Raw genomic sequence first — 17,174 nt, forward strand, 5'->3', positions numbered from 1 at the left:
AGGTATACATTGGGAAATGATTGCCACCGTAAGTTAGTTAACCTCATAGAGTTACAAAGAGTTTCCCCCCCATGATAACATTTAAGATGTACTCTCTTAGCAACTTTTAAATATAGCAAACAGTGTTGTTAACTAGTCATCAGAGCCTGAACCTTTGGAAGGTGAAATTCAGCATGGAAGCCCACCTTCCACTCAAGCCACCTTCTACTAAGGTCCTGGAGGACCTGTCCCTTCCAGCTCATCCTTGCTTTCTTATTGTCCTTCTCTACCTTCCTCTGCATCTTCCTGCCTCATCCTCCCCCATCCTTGTCTTCATCACTCTACCTCTCACCCAATCCAGCTGCCCCTCTGCCAGATAGGAGGACAGAGATGGAAAAGCTCCTCCCCTCTGGGGAGTTGGAGCCCTCAGACATGGTGCTTCCAGACTCACTGATGGATCTGTGCCTAGATCAAGAGTAGGTGGGAGGGGTCTCTGTGCCAACTAGACAGAGATAACAGCAGAGCAGGTCATGTGTCTACCCATCTACTGTGACCGCTGCACGGATAACTGATCCCTGAGCCCCTCACCTTGTAGTTAACCTTGTAGTAACCCTTCTCCTGTGTTAATTTTCTCTATCCACCTTCCTACTGTTTTTACTTTATGGTAGAATCATTTTTATCAATGAAGGTCAATCTGAATTGTATACATTTTTTCAGCTTTTTTTTGGAGTATAATTGCTTTACAATGTTGGAAAGCAACTGTACAATGCTATACAGTTTCTGTTGTATAGCAAAGTGAATCAGCTATGCATGTACACACATCCCCTCCCTCCAGGACCTCCCTCCCACCCAAGCCCATTCTACCCTTTTAGGTCATTGAGGTCTCAGAGCACTGAGATGAGCTCACTGTGCTATAGAGCAGGTTCCCACTAGCTATCTGTTCACACATGGTAGTGTGTATATGTTCATCCTAATCTCCCAGTTCCTCCCACCTTCTCCATCGCTGCTGTCTGTCCCCATGACTGTTCTTTATGTCTGCATCTCTGTTCTTGCCTTACAAATAGGTTCATCTTGTGCTTCAACTTTTAGTAACAGCTTTATATTACTTAGAAGTTTTGATTTCCCCTTACAGGTGAATTAATCTGAGGTGCTCACCTACCCCCATGGTATGTTTGGTATGTGTGCATGTGTGTGTGCGTGCTCAGTCATGTCTGACTCTTTGCAACCCTATGGACTGTAGCCCACCAGGCTCCTCTGTCCATGGGATTCTCCAGGCAAGAATACTAGAGCAGGTTGCCATGCCCTCCTCCAGGGGATTCTCCTGATCCAGGAATCAAACCCGCATCTCTTTATGTCTCCTGCACTGGCAGGCAGGGTACCCAGGCGGGGTATCTGCATTTACCACTAGCGCCTATATTATGTCATATTTTCATGTCATTTAGTATATACCTAGAATATAATTCTTGAAGCTGCATAGTATTCTCGGGTATAATGTACAATAACACATCTAAACCCCCTACCACTGGATATCTAGATTTTCCCCCAGCTCTTGATTAAGATAACAGTGTGCTTGTGGCTAAATATTTGCACTCATTCTGAATTTTTCCTTATGCTGAATTCATGGACATAGGATTACTGGTCACAGAGTGTACGTGACTGTAGGCTTTTGACCCTCGTGGTCAAATTGCGTTCTAGATTAGTTGCACAAATGTGTGCCTCCTTTAGCACCCCAACACTACACAAGGATTGCCTAATTTCCTGCATCTTTACAAATACTGGTGTCAACCTTTAAACATATTTGCTTCTAGTTTAGAGATGGCTGTTCTTTGATCACTAGTGAGGCTGAACATTTTTTCCACAACTTTATTGGTTCCAAATTCATCTTTGACTTGAGATCATTAGGAACAACATGTAAAATCACTCTTAAAGAAGTCTCATGTCTCAGAATGTCTCTGCTCTTTGATTTTCCTGCTTCTTCACTCTGTTGAAGAAAGACGGGGGGAACCTCAGGGGGACACTTGAGTGGAAGTGACTTTGGAGAGAGGCAGTCAAGCCGGAGAACAGGAGGGCCTCACAGGAGCAAGGCTGGCTCAAGTGATTCCTTTTCTTCCCTCTTCCTTCCCCAGACACAACGGAGCCAACCAGCTTCTCCAACCTGGATCTGAATGAAGAAGACTCCGATGACCCTTCTGTGACCCTGGACCTGTCCCAGCTCTCCATGCTGCCCCACCTGGCTGACCTGGTCAGTTACAGCATCCAAAAGGTCATCGGCTTTGCCAAGATGATCCCAGGGTTCAGGTAAGAAGTTTCTGGGACATCCAGGAGACAGAGTCAGAATCCTATCCTGAGCCCAAAGAAGTCTTGGAAATTCTCAACCTACTGCTTCCCAAAATACACCTTCAAGTCCTATCCCAGAACTCCTAAATCAGAATCTCTGGGCAAGGTCCAGAAATCTGTATTTAAGAAGTGCAGCCTCTCCAGCATTATGGGGCAGGCCGGCAGTGGAAAGCCATGCATCCTTCACAGTGTCTGTGTGATAGGACAAACACTGCCCAGTGAAGTTCAACGCCCGGATTTCCAGTGTTGGAGCCGGTGTGTCAGAACTGGATTGAGAACTCTGAGTTTGCTGCCCTGTCCACTCCAGCTGCCTTGAATATAATTCTCATATTATCTTTTTATTTTTTTAAATATTTTATTTGTTTATTTGGCTGAGCTGGGTCTTCGTTGTGGCATGTAAGATCTTTGATCTTCATTGAGGCATGCAGACTCTTAACTGTGATGTAGCGATAAAACCCAGGCCCCCTGCGTTGGGAGTGTGCGTGGATTCTTAGCCGCTGGACCACCAGGGAAGTCCCTCATGTTATCCTTTTAAATTAAACCTACATTAATCCTTCACTCCCAGTTCTGAAATTAGGATGAAGTGATAGAGTGGAGAAAGGGCTGAGCTTGTGAAGTAATTTAGAAATCCTAGAGGGAGAGGGACTTGCATCTATAACCTGGGCATCTTTCACCCGATGTATCACCCAAGGCCATCTCCTAATTGTACTGAGATATTTTTTGCCAAAGTAGGTAAGTATAAGGAGTTTGACTAAAGTAGTGCATGCTTAGTCACTCAGTTGTGTCCAACTCTTTGCAACCCTATGTACTGGAGCCTGCCAGGTTCCTCTGTCCATGGGATTCTCCAGGCAAGAATTCTGGACTGGGTTGCCATTTCGTCCTCCAGGGATCTTTCCAACCCAGGGATTGACCCTGCATCTCTCACGTCTCCTGCATTAGCAGGCAGGTTCTTACATCTGAGCCACCCAGGAAGCCCTCAACTGAAGTAGAGACCCTCCCTTATGGATTCAATTGTACATGTTTAAATGTTCTATTATTTTGGTAATAATGGTATATAATACTTATATTTAAATGGTTGTGCGTGCTCAGTCGCTTCACTCATGTCTCACTCTGTGAGACCCTATGGACTATAGCCTGCTGGGCTCCTCTGTCCATGGGATTATCCAGGCAAGAATACTGGAGTGGGTTGCCATACCCTCCTCATTTAAATGGTCATGCAGTGCTCAATATTCTTAACGGTATGTAAAAGTTGACACTTTTAATAGATATGTTGGGAGGCAGTTTAATCTATATTTATGAATGTTTATAGTCTCCTTCTTTCTAAAAGTTCATTTGGGACACTGTCTTCAAATACATAGACAATGTGGTTGAGACATGAAGTAAATTAAGGAATATCAAGCAGCATTCTCATCATTTCAACTAATAGCAATAGTCAAAGTCATACCAGAAAGGGGCAGCATGCTTCCTCAACACTAATGCTCAGATTCGGGGCTAGAACATTGGGAACTGGAAAAAGACTGTATGTTGGCCAGCTCTGGATTGAAGCTAACAGGGGTGCATTTATTGTTTGGGGAATCTCTGCTGTGTAGGGAAGCCATCAGCTGCTGTCAAAATTGCCACGCTACCAGCTAAATGTTAGTAATTTGTGCAGCTAAACCCAGCACTTCCCAGTTTGCTTCTATCCTGAGACAACTTGCTGTCTGTTACTTTATGCCTCACACCAGTTCAAATACCAGGTATTTGCCAATGCTCTTTCCTGGAATTAAAATGAAAATTGTAAAGGAGTGAAAACATCAAATGGTGTTGAGACATTCTTACTACATCGTGCACCTTGGTCGCATTAAAAGGAGTAAAAGCTACTCCGGCAGGCAGAACGGGTGCTGTTTGTGAGGCCCGAGATTCACCCTACAAGAGCCCTTCCTTGGAACCGATGACACATTCTGCTCAGTTCAAGTTCCAACTCCCTCCTCCTCCCTTCATGTTACTGTTGGCAAACTGTACTTGTTCCAAAGTCTTGTTTTGTGTAAATAGCTAGAGAAAAAACACTTCAGGTTGTTGATGGATACACTGTAGCAGGCGGTTCCCAGCTGAATTCCAGGAGCAGCAGACCTCCTCTGCACAGGGTTCCTCCTTCCTAGCCCACTGGACCAGAGAGCACCCAAAGCCCTGTCCAGAGGCTGAGGTTTGGTGATTTTCAGTGGTGGCTGGGTGATTTTCCACCTGTGAAAATCGTCCTAAAAAGAAAATGACTTGTTTAACCAGACTACCCAAATGCACCCCCTCTACTAAGTAACCTGAGCCCGTTTTTCTCTTGGCCCCCATCCCTTACCCTTACCCCACACACCCTCATACAAAATAGCATCACTAGTCCCTCAATTCCTCTCCCCAAGTGAAAGTCATGTCCAACTCTTCACGACTCCATAGACTCTAGCCCATCAGGCTCCTCTGTCCATGGGATTCTCCAGGCAAGAATACTGGAGTTGCCATACCTTCCTCCAGGGGATCTTCCCAACCCAGTGATTAAACTTGCATCTCCTGCATTGCAGGCAGATTCTTTACCACTAGCGCCACCTGGGAAGCCCTTCTCTCCCCAAGGATGAGATAAAATCTCCCCCCACCCTACCACCACCACCCCACCCCCACTTCCTTCCCTTTCAAGTCTCATTCTCCAGAGTTCCCTGGTCTAGCCCTGCAATCCTGGCCTAAGTGAAGTGTATACGAACAGGTACTGCAACCACCCAGCTATTGAGGCCAAATGGATTAAGTCATGCTTGAGTTGACTTTTCTGGCTTTGGCATGGCTTGAGAAGTCACAAAGTGGAATGTTTTCCAACAAAACTGGAGCAGGCCTTAGCAAGGGCTCTGGGAGGGTCACTGATGTGGATGTTCACTGGGACTGGATGGAGCAGATGCTGCCCCAGGCCTGGACCAAAGCCCAGGCTCCTGGGACCCAGGCGGGGCCAGCCCATCTGCTCTCTGGTTCTGCCAGTTTCTGCAGTTAGATGTTCTGTTCTTCCAAGAAGTGAAAGAACAATGGCTGCATCCCTGGTAGCTTTGATCTTGCTGCCTGGAGGCAGGGGTGGAAAGTGTGGGGAGGGCAGGATGAGACTTCTGTGTGGATGAGTGGAGGCGAGAATACAGGATGAGGCTCCAGTGCGGGTGTGGGACCAACGTGGGGCAGGACTGGATGGGCTGTGCTGGGTGTGAACTGCCCTGTGGTGTGACTTTGGCTCTACTCCTGCCTCTCACCTCTTCTCCCTCAGCCTCTTAGTCTGCACCCTACAAATCTCCCTCCCTCAGCCCTGCAAGAGAAATGCAGGGGAAAGTGGCATCAGGAGCAACAGCTTAATGACCAGGAGTGGTCTTGGATCTGAGAACCAAGGAACCCAGGTTTCACTGCCCAGAGGTGTGCATGAGGGACCAGACCCAGTCAACCCCAGAGGGTTACATGCCTTCAACCTCACCACTATTTTTATCCCTAGGGACTCCTTCCAGGGTAAAAGGCCTGGGGTCACAGTGCTTCCCTCCTCCTGTGCCTTTCCTCTATATTCACTTATGCATCTGTCCACCACTCAGCTTTCTTACTTATACCGTGAGAGATAAAAGATGACTGGCCTCCAAGGGTTGGTGTCTGATAGAAGAGATAGATAGACATGTGAACGGCTGCAGTGAATGCAGCTGATGGAATACAAGCAGGGAGGGTCTGGACACTGCCTGGCAGGGATGGGAAAGACAAGCAACATATACCCAGAGCGTCTCACAGATGCCCAGAAATTCCACCGCTACCCCCACCCACCACCATTACCAGTTCTGGCTGCAAGCTGCACTTAGAAAGTCCCTGTATTTCCAGGCTGTGGGTGGTAATTCGAGGTCGTTCTAGATTTGCTTTCATAGAAGTAGTATGTCTGGATCACAGTAGGCAGTGGTCCTGCTGAAATCTCTGTAGCCAGGCACCTGTGGGATGCTTGTTTACTTCCAGCCATCCATTCTGAGTGGGCCCATTGAACAAAACATTAAAACATTACGTACAAAGATGTCCCTCATGGAATTACTTATAACAGCAAAACTCGTTGTTGCTATTGTTCAGCCGCTAAGTCATGTCCGACTCTTTGCAACCCCATGGGCCCACAAGGCTCCCCTGTCCATGGGATTTCCCAGTCAAGAATACTGGAATGGGTTGCCATTTCCTTCTCCAGGGGATCTTCCCAACCCAGGGATCAAACCCACATCTCTGGGCATTGGCAGGTGGATTCTTTACCACTAGCCACCAGGGAAGCCCCAAACAGCAAAACTTAGAAGTGACCAAAGTGCCCGAACATAAGTGGGTGGGAGACCGATTAAATAACCTATAATACATTGATGTAACATGATGCCTCATACTATGAACTGACATAGAAAGTTGGACACAGGATTACTATGACCTGGTGCACGTTTGAAAAAGAGATATTTGCATGGAAAACAGATAGGAAGAAAATAAACCAAAGTGTTTGTTGTGGTTATGAGCCATTTTTACTTGACTTTATATTTTGTCTGTATTTTCCCAAGATTTAATAATGAACATATTTTACTTGCATCATGAATTAAAACCCAAATGAGGGTGGTGTTAGTTTTCACTTTTTCAATGTGGATTGAGCACCCAGCGAAGGGTGCCAAGGACAGTGAAACATTCAGACACCATGGCATCAGCGTTGTTTATTCCAGAGAAGAGGCAAGGGGAGAGGGGACATGATGGCTTTCCTTAAATGGTTAAAGGGATGTTCCATGGATTGGGCTCCACTGGTTAGTAAAGAGTCTGCCTGCAATGCAGGAGACTCAGGTTTGATCTCCGGGTGGGGAAAGATCCCCTGGAGAAGTAAATGGCAACCCACTCTAGTATTCTTGCCTGGAAAATCCCATGGACAGAGGAGCCTGGCAGGCTACAGTCCATGGCGTCACAAAGAATCAGACACAGCTTATCAACTAAACCACCACACACACCCATGGCTAATGCAGAACTCGGGCTCTGTGTTCCTTGAGAGGACGGAACTACAAGCCATGGATGAGTGTGTCATCTTGTGGGTTATTGCTCAACAGGAGAAGACATTATTAGCCCAAGAGCCAAGCACCTCATGACTGTGGCCAGAGGCTGGGAGCTCCCTGGCCCCGGGGGGAATCCTACAGAGGTTGTGTGAAAGCCATCTGTCAGAGATGCTGAGGAAGGAACTGGACCACAGTCTCGAGGAGGGGCCTTCCAACTCTAGCACTTTGTGATTTGCCTTCAGCGTAGCCCCTTTGGTGCCCATCTAGTCATGCAAGCCTTTCCACACCTCCTCACCCATCACCTGTTGACCTGGGACTCTTATCCGTTAACATCTGCTTCCCACCTTTTTACATTCCAAAGTGCAGCCACAGGGGATGACAGCCCCTCAACAGGAAATCCAGGAGGAAGTACGAAATCAGAAAGAGAAAGGGAAGAAGTGGAAGCAGTTTGATCTGTGGGCCCTGATTCTTTCCTTGTCTTTGTTCAGATAAGCCCAGCTCGTGACTCAGAATAGTGGAGCTAGTCATGAGCCTCTTGACTCATCAACACAGAGTTATCGACCCTCTCGTCAAGCTCAGGGCTCAGTGTTCCGTGCAAGTGTGGTGCTGGCCTTCAAGCAGTTTATGATGAAGAGCCAGAGACAAGCATCTAAAGGACAGGATTAACTAGAGCCTATTATACAGCGTGAAGTAAGTCAGAAAGAAAAACACCAATACAGTATATTTACACATATATATGGAATTTAGAAAGATGGTAACGATGACCCTATATGCGAGACAGCAAGAGACACAGATGTAAAGAGCAGTCTTTTGGACTCTGTGGGAGAAGGCGAGGGTGGGATGATTTGAGAGAACGGCATTGAAACATGTATTATATTATCATATATGAAACAGATCGCCAGTTTGGATTCGATGCCTGAGACAGGGTGCTCAGGGCTGGTGCACTGGGATGACCCTGGGGGATGGGGTTGGGAGGGAGGTGGGAGGGGGCTTCAGGATGGGGAACACATGTAGAACCATGGCTGATTCTTGTCAATGTATGGCAGAAACCACTACAATATTGTAAAGTAATTAGCCTCCAATTAAAATAAATTAATTTTAAAAAATAAAAATAAAGGACAGGAGTGAAGGGGGAAAGGCAAAATCGGGGTACAAGCAATGTGAAGCAGGTGTTATAGGAATGGCTCTAATTCTGTAAAGAGAATCAGAGGGTGGGGGGATCCATGAAAGGCCTAACTAGACTCAGGACCAGAAGAAGATGCATTCTCTAAGCTGGAGCTGTCCTATGTTCAAAGGCATGGCAGTGTAAGAATACCTAGCATCCAAACATGAAATAGTTTGATGTTGTTAGAATGGAGGGCTGGTGGAGTCTGTGATGGGAAGCAGGGCTGGAAAGACATGTTGGAGCCAAGTTATTGAGTATGGGCTTGACCCTAGGGTGTTGGATAGTCAGTGGGGATTTCTGAGCACAGGAGTGACACTTTTCTGTAGCAACAGTAAGAAAGGCAAATGAGAGACTTGACTTCAGGATTCTAATAAGAGGCTACTGAAAAAGATGATGGAACTCTGAATCAAAACAGTCTGGAGGGAGTGGGGTCCAGAGATGTCCTGGAGACAGAGTTGACTTCACTACTGGAAGGACTAAAGAATAGGAGCCATTGAGGATGGTCCTGGCCATGCTTTTGCAGACCTCCATATTCATGCCATGGGCTTCCCAGGTTGTGCTAGTGGTAAAGAACCCACCTGCCAATGCAGGAGACATAGGAGTTGTGGGTTTGATCCCTGGGCCAGGAAGATCCCCTGGAGAAGGGGATGGTAACCCACTCCAGTATTCTTGCCTGGAGAATCCCATGGACAGAGGAACCTGGCAGGCTACAGTCCATGAGGTCCCAAAGAGTCAGACAGGACTGAAGCATCTTAGCCACACATACTCATACCATAGCCCTGGGAGCCTCCTCAGGCTCCATCTTCCTGACCCTAGAAGAGCCATGACTGCTTAGACTTGGGAGATCCTGGAAAGTCACTGGATTTTCCCTGTCAGTGGCTGAGTTACACCAGCTGGCATTTGGTCACACCTTTGAGTTGTTCTCCTTCAAGAAACAGTCTTATTCTTTCCACCCAGGCTGCAAGTTCCTCAATGGAGGACCCAGAGCACATGCTCGTCACCTGGCAGGTGTATGCCTGTCAAAGCATCATACTGATCAGCATGACATGAAGGTCTTGATGATTAACCTGACCTCCCCCTCTACCCTCCCCGGCAGAGACCTCACCCCTGAGGACCAGATCGTACTGCTGAAGTCAAGTGCCATTGAGGTCATCATGCTGCGCTCCAACCAGTCCTTCACCCTGGACGACATGTCTTGGACCTGTGGCAGCCCGGACTACAAGTACCAAGTCAGCGATGTGACCAGAGGTGTGGCTGGGTTCTGCCTCCACCTGCCTAAGCTCCACCTGTCCTGGGGCCATGTGCCCCACGAGGCACTTCAGAGGGAGGGAGGTAGCAACTGGGAGAGAAGGGTGAGGGTCAGGCCAGAGGGTGGGTGGAGTGGAGTGGATGGCCCCTGTGGGTGCCCACAGCAGCCAGCCAGTCATTCTCTCTTGCAGCCGGACACAGCCTGGAGCTCATCGAGCCCCTCATCAAGTTCCAGGTGGGGCTGAAGAAGCTGAATTTGCATGAAGAGGAACATGTCCTGCTCATGGCCATCTGCATTGTCTCTCCAGGTACCTAGCAGCATGGGGGTGGGGGGCATGAAGGGTGAGCCCCTCTAGGGCCAGCAGAGAAGTTTGGGGGGAGAAGTGAGCAAAAGGAGAGACCGACCAGGAAAGACCCACTTTGCTGGGTTTGCACAGCCCGCGTGGTATGGGTTTGTTGAGGGTTCCCTCACTGCCCTTGAGCTAGTGAGACCATTGCTGGCTCATGGGTGGGATTCTGAAGAACCAGACTCAGGCTCTGCTCTTGTGTGAACTGGACTGACCTCAGCTGACACTTGAGGATCCCTGGGGACAGGTCACAAAACCCTGGGGCCTGATAGACGGCTCTACTGGCCTGATAGTTTAGCTGACAGATGCTGGAGGCGGAGTGCTGTGACCCTCAAGCTCTCCTGCCTGTTTGGGGTGGGAAGAGGAAGAGAGGTCGAGAAGGAGGAGATCTCGCGGTCCTGAGGATGCTGGATGGCTGGTGAGGTTCCACCTAGTCAGTGTTCAGGGAACAAGCCGGTGGCCTCTATAAAGGGACGCTTTCCTGGGCAGGCACCCAAGGAGAGGACATGGGCGCCCCTCCTGCTGCCCAGCGAGCATTCACTCATTCATTCACCGGCTCAGCACTGATCTGTCAGGCTTCTGTCAAGCACCGGGCACTGTGCCTGCCCCAGGGACTCAGCAGCAAACAGGACACAGATCCCCCCATCAACTGTAGGAGGAGACATTAAACACATGCAATTTAACAACTAACTCCTAGTGTGATGAGAGTTTTAAAAATAAAGTAAATGATGCTACAGAGGGTAGAGCGGAAAATGGGAGCCTGATGTCATCTGGAAGTAAGGGCTCATCGGGAATGACCTTGAGGAAGGTCCTTTACGCTGTTACCTGAAGGATCAGTAAGAGGCAGGCAAAAGTAAAGGCGATGCCTTCCTGGTAAAGGGAACACAGATGTGAAGCCTGGAGGTCAGAGCCTGGGATCGGGATCCTGATGAAAGATGGGAGAATAGAGACCCAGAGACAAGGTGGGGACAGGTTGAGATGACCCAGGTGGACCTGAGACTTGATCCTCAAGGCAATGGGAAGTGGCCAAGGGGTTGGGGAGGCCTGGTGTCACAGGTCAGCAGCCGTCCAGGAGTGACTGACGAAGATGCTGGGGGGTCTGTCTGAGGGGTGGGGGCTGGGCAGTAAGGGACCTGACTCAGAGCTGCCCCCACCCCCCCGCCTCTCTGCCCACAGACCGCCCCGGAGTGCAGGATGCTGCGCTGGTCGAGGCCATCCAGGACCGCCTGTCCAACACGCTGCAGACCTACATCCGCTGCCGCCACCCGCCCCCAGGCAGCCACCTGCTCTATGCCAAGATGATCCAGAAGCTGGCGGACCTGCGCAGCCTGAACGAGGAGCATTCCAAGCAGTACCGCTGCCTCTCCTTCCAGCCCGAGTGCAGCATGAAGCTCACGCCCCTCCTGCTCGAGGTGTTTGGCAACGAGATCTCCTGACTCTGGCGGCCTGCGCTGGCGCCTGGGAGGGGCGGCCTCTCCAGGGCCGGGCACCCAGGCCTGGGGCTGGCGGCTGCCCAGCAGCCCTTTCCACCCCTGCTGGGGCTCAGCCCCTCCGCTCCCGCCTCCCCTCCCCGGCTGGCCCATCCTCTCTCCTGCCCCGTCTAACACCAGGTCCCCCTCACCTGCAGGCCACAGGCTGCCCCCTGCCACCCCACCCCTCCTTCCCTCAAGGCTTCAGTCATGAGGATTTTCCATTTATTTGACAAAGGAACTCAAGTGGGGGCAGAGGGCAGAGGCTGAAGGTGGGCCCTTGCCCGGGGATGCTCCCGCCACTCCGGAAGTGGCTGCTGGCTGGTGCCGAGGGAACAGGCAGGAGGGAGAGACAGAACCATTCCTCAGGGACAGAGACACCCGTACCTCCACTGCACTCCAGGCCCACCCATCCAGAGCTGCTGGACCACCCTCCCTCCGCCCGGCCTCGATACTGACTCACGGCCCCCTCCTCATTCTGCTGCCTGTCCATGCCGTCTGCCCCTGGGCGGCGTGCCGCGATGGGCCCTCCCCCTCTGCCTTCTTACCCTGCCCTCCTAGGACACTCGCTGCCAAGGAAGCCCCAAAACCAAGGTGACCAAGGTCACAACCCCCACCCTCCTTCACACGCGGCTGGCCAAAGGGTGCTTGCCTAACGCTGTAGGGCCCACCTTCATCCTGTCACCATGGTAACACTCTCCCCGGTAGTATCTCTGATAGGATGGGCTTTCTCCCCAGGGTAGGGGCCACTGGCCCAGAACCGAAGTGCTGAGAGGCCAAGCATGGAAGCGAGCAGGGCCTGGGTGATGCGGGGACAGGCAAACACAGCCTGGTAGAGGAGTAGCAGACACAGGCCCCACCCATCCTGCCACCGAGCCCACGGCTCCTCAGCCTGGATCTCAGGGGCTGGTGGGGCGGGAGCTCTTCTCCCTCCCACAGTCCACGTGGCAGGACTGAACAACCCCCAGGCTTCAGAGGATTGTGGCCACCATCCTCATTCAAACCCTGCGGGTCCCTACAACCCACCCCAGACAGACGACCGGCCACAGGCTCCAGATCCCTTGTGCAGCAGCTGTGGGGCTGGACAGGCCTCACCCTGGGGTGGATGGCCAAGGGTAGTGACCCAGAGATCGGTCTACCGTCCCCGCCCCCAGCAGTCTGGAGAAGCCACTTACCATCAGGGCCTCATCTTTCCTTCCTGGCAGGATGGGATAAAGTGTGAAAGTGTCAGTCACTCAGTAGTGTCCGACTCTTTGCAACCCCATGAATTGTAGCCCGTCAGGTTCCTCTGTCCATGGGAGGGTTGGATGAGGGAGAGGAATTTCCATGGGAGGGTGGGATGAGGAAGAGGAATTTCCAGATCCCAACAGCCCCAGCCCGCCCTGGCTGCCTGGGTCTGCTTCCAGCACCACTCCATCATCTCACGTGTAGGTGGGGGGCAGCGGGTCTGCGAGAGCACTTCCAGTGGAGTTGGGTGAGGCTGGTTCCTCCTTGTTCCCATCCCGCCCACTAATGTCAGAAAGGGCCAGTGAGGCAGGTGGGGTGGTAGCACCAAACTTCAAAGTCGGTGTTCTTCCCATATCCAGAGCTGACATCTGATAGATGGAAGTTGTCTATAGAATCAGACGCCTTTGGGACCACATCCTGATATAGTGGATAGTAGGCACCACTCATGAAGAGATGCTTATGGGAGATGTGGACTTACATTGGGGAAGTTCTGCACACTATTGTTGTTAATTAAGGAGAGACCCTTGGGATCCGATTGTAGAAAAGGCTTGAAAATCGCTAACCCAGTTCAGTCCTCTTGTTAGAGAAAACTGATGCTGAGGAGAAGGTGTGACTCACCCAAGTTCGTGTGGCTAGTTGGGAGCAGCCCCAGGTCAGGTCCTGGACGTTGGCCATGGGTCCCGTGCTATTTTTCACACCGCGCTAGAGCTCAGACCTCACATCCCATTCCCCGGTGGCCATCCTGCCCCTCGGGGGAAGCCCTGGGTTTTCAACGGAGCAAGTCCAGAGCCCTGCTTCTCTTTCCTGGGCTGTCAGCCCACTGACCCCTCAGGACCAGAAAAAGGGGCGCCTCAGCCTGCGTCTCAGTGTGACTCACACCCCACCCCAGTGTGGCCCTGGTCGGGCGGGGTCTCTGTCTCAGCTTGGTTTAATGCTGTTGCCTTATCAATAAAGCGAATTTGTCTTTGTACTATCTTCACCCTCCCAGTGCTCCCCAGCCCTGCCTCCCCCAGGGAACACGGCAGGACACAATGAGGATGCTGTTCCTCAGCCTCGGCGCCCCTGACAACCCCATGCAGTCCCAAATACAGTCTAGCAGCTGGAAGGGAGAGAAAAGTGAGGTTTCCTCGAATGAAAGAAAATGTCATCTCTCTGTTTTAGAATGAGAGAGTGTGAAGGCAGACGGTTTTAAATCTCAACCTTTTAAAGTATAGTATTGGAAGTCCAGAAGTGTTAGTCGTTCAGTCATGTCCGATTCTTTGCCATCCCATGGACTGTAGCCCACCAGCCTCCTCTGTCCATGGAATTTTCCAGACAAGAATACTGGAGTGGGTTGCCATTTCCTTCTCCAGGGGATCTTCCCGACCCAGGGATTGAACCCACATTTCCTACATTGTGGGCAAATTATTTACCATCTGAGCCACCAGGGAAGCCAGGAAAGTGTACACCAAAATGCCAAATAAACAAGATGCTGGGAAACAGGAAAAGCCTTCTCTGGCTGACTGGAAGAATTAGGAGAATCTGAATGAGGTCAACAGGGAAGCTTGGAATGTGCAGCAGATCTGGTTAAATTTGGGGAAAAAAAAAAAAAAAAAAACAGCAGAGAGGGCTTTGAAGAATGAATGGCTCCTGGTGATTTCCAAAGAGAAAAAACATTTGCCAAAAATTTGTCAAATAAAACCAATGAAGAAAGCTTCCCATATGGTAATAAAGATGGCGGATACTTACATAGCACTTACTTTATGGCAAGTACTGCTGTAAATAAATGCTTTATGCAAACCAGCTTGCTTTATCCTTTTAAGGACCCTTTGGGGAAATGAGCAGCTACTACACTCATTTCACAGAGTGGATAACTTGCCCAAAGCGGCACTGGTGGTAAGTGAGAGATGGGGTTTGAACCTTGGCAGCTGGCTCCAGAAGCTGTTAATTACCTGCTACACTACACTGATTCCTGCTGAGCTGAAGGGGCTGACAAAGGACAGTTAGTCAGGCCAGCTTTCTACAAAAGGGGGTGTAAGGGAGGTTCCCATTCCTAAAGTAGACCTTGGGAAAGAGAAATTGGAGGTGCTGGATCCAACAGGGCTCTGCTCTCAGGAAGCATTCAGCAGCATGTGTTGTGTCCATTTCTGTGTGGCCCTTACCTAAAACCTCCAGAATAGAAACCAGGCACCTGTTGGCCAAACTGTGCCTGTATTTGACATGACTTGGCAAACTGCAAATGACTCTTGTGTATATACAGGACTTCAAAAGACCCCGAGGAGCCAATGCACCCCCTCCATTTCCAAAAAAAAGTGGGGTTTATGATAAAGGGTGGGGCTTCGCAAGTGACTCTAGTGGTAAAGAGCCACCCCGCCGCCCCCCGCCAAAGCAGGAGACCTACTCCAGTATTCTTGCCTGGAGAATCCCAGGGACAGAGGAGCCTGGAGGGCTATGGTCCATGGGGTCACAAAGAGTCAGACACGACTGAAGCGACTTAGCACAGCACACATAATAAAGGGCAGCTTTGCTAAACACACAAGCACAAATAATTAGCAAAAGACACAGAATGGTCATCTCAGGGGAAACCATGCAGGAAAAACATAACCAATGTATTTATTTAGGATAAGTTGTTCGGAGAACCTCTGGATGTGATTTAATTTTTCAGGAGCATCTGAAAAGATTTCAAATCAAATGTGTCAGTGGGGGATGGGATGGGAGAAGAATTGGGGATGGGGCTTGAGGGCTGTTTTGTCAAGAAAAGTGAATGAGTTTAGAGAAATACGATCCCAGGGTACATCTCTGGCAGGAGAAATGTGAAGACAAGTCCCCAGAAACTGTTAGGAGGCTCTTATTTAGCATTTTTATAGATGATCCAGAGGAACACAAATTCTCCAAGGCTTTGTGCTACAATCAACTTTTCCAGGTAATCAGAGAGGAATGCATCCAGTTAGGAGAAAGTGATTTTTAGTTTTCATATTCCAGGCCTTGGGTCCACATCTGTGTTGTTCAATAAGGTAGTTGCATGTGACTATTTAAATTAAAATTCATTAAAATTAAATAAAAGCAAACATTTAGCTCTTCAGCTGCACTCACCATTCTTAGTGCCCAGTAACCTCGGGCCTATGGGAACGGACAGACCATTTCCGTCTTTGCAGGAAGTTCCGTTGGACAGGGTTGGTCCACACAGTGCATCCTGTTCATAGATGGTATGTTTCTGTCCATCTGTTGGTCAGATGGCCACTAAGTATTTGACACCATATGAGGTGTCACATGCTTCCCTGGTGGCTAAGTAGTAAAGAATCTGCCTGCGATGGAGGAGACATGGGTTCAATCCCCAGGTCAGGAAGATACTCCCTGGAGAAGGGAATGGCAGCCCACTCCAGTATTCTTGCCTGGAAAATACCATGGACAAAGGGCTACAGTCAATGGCATCACAAGAGTTGGACACAGCTTAGCTACTAAACCACCATCACCAGAGGCTATTTAGAAAACAGCCCCTCTTTACACCAAGCAGCGTTGTAATGGGACTGCTGCGAACACATCCACTCCTCAGAAGAAATGTAAGTAAGAAACAGCTCACAGATCACAAAGCTGATAGGCTCGGAGCTTCATGTGGCATAAATAGGTCAGCATAAATAGGCATAAATAGGTCAGATCAGGGTCTCTGGCTGCTAGTGAGGTTCCCTTGAGGCTGTCTTTGCACCTAGAATCTGTCTATCTGCTTGCCCCGTGGCCCTGCAGGGGACAAGGGTGATGCATGACATCCCAGTGTGACCCCGGGAATGCCTCTTCATGCCAACTGGCACTCACTGTAGGCATGATGTCTGCGAGGCTCCTGGAGGGGAGTGTGTGCTCCAGCTGGCCAGAAAGCGTAGCAGGATGTGGAGCAGAGACTGGAGGTAGTGATGGGGGTGGTCACTGGTCCAGACAGCTGCTTAGAATCTATGCACTGAGTCACCCCGTATGTGATATAGGAGATGGTGCTGCTGCGCATTGGGTTCTGGGGAAGCCAGCTCTGAAATGTAGATGGAAGTGCAGGGAGCTCAAGGGGAGTGGTCACAAGGTCATCATTGTGGGCGGCAGGGAAGAAAGTGGGATCGGGTGGAGGGAGAAATTGGGCTGCGGGGCAGTCTCAACAGAGGACTCAACCAGCCCTTACGGGGGCTCTGAAACTGGGATGGCCCTTTAGATTGCCCCAAGCTGAGATAGGGAGCTGGCTTTTACATTCTTGGTCATTGGATGCAGGCTTCCCCCCAGAAAAGAGTGGGAAGTTCATATGTCCTCTTTTCAGCCAAGACTAAGTAAGGATTGGGAGTTGTTTATTCACATTTTGTACAAACTGACGCCTTGTGGAGGGACCAGCACGCTTCCAGGCCCTTCTTTTTAGCTCTAGGGAGTGGGCAGC

General features: G+C 50.0%; 1 protein-coding gene across 1 annotated transcript in view; it reads left to right on the forward strand.

The window, feature by feature from the left end:
• Positions 1–13,765, forward strand: part of VDR (vitamin D receptor) — a 55,700-nt gene extending 41,935 nt beyond the window's left edge. Inside the window, exons 7-10 of the mRNA XM_020889235.2 lie at positions 2,106–2,277; positions 9,596–9,747; positions 9,939–10,055; positions 11,271–13,765. Of these exons, the coding sequence (XP_020744894.1) occupies positions 2,106–2,277; positions 9,596–9,747; positions 9,939–10,055; positions 11,271–11,530 (701 nt within the window). The 3' untranslated portion in view covers positions 11,531–13,765. The remainder of the gene's footprint in view (positions 1–2,105; positions 2,278–9,595; positions 9,748–9,938; positions 10,056–11,270) is intronic.
• The last annotated feature ends 3,409 nt before the right edge of the window (positions 13,766–17,174 follow it).

This window comes from Odocoileus virginianus, chromosome 24 (assembly GCF_023699985.2).
Source record: "Odocoileus virginianus isolate 20LAN1187 ecotype Illinois chromosome 24, Ovbor_1.2, whole genome shotgun sequence".
In the NCBI taxonomy this organism is placed as follows: domain Eukaryota; kingdom Metazoa; phylum Chordata; class Mammalia; order Artiodactyla; family Cervidae; genus Odocoileus; species Odocoileus virginianus.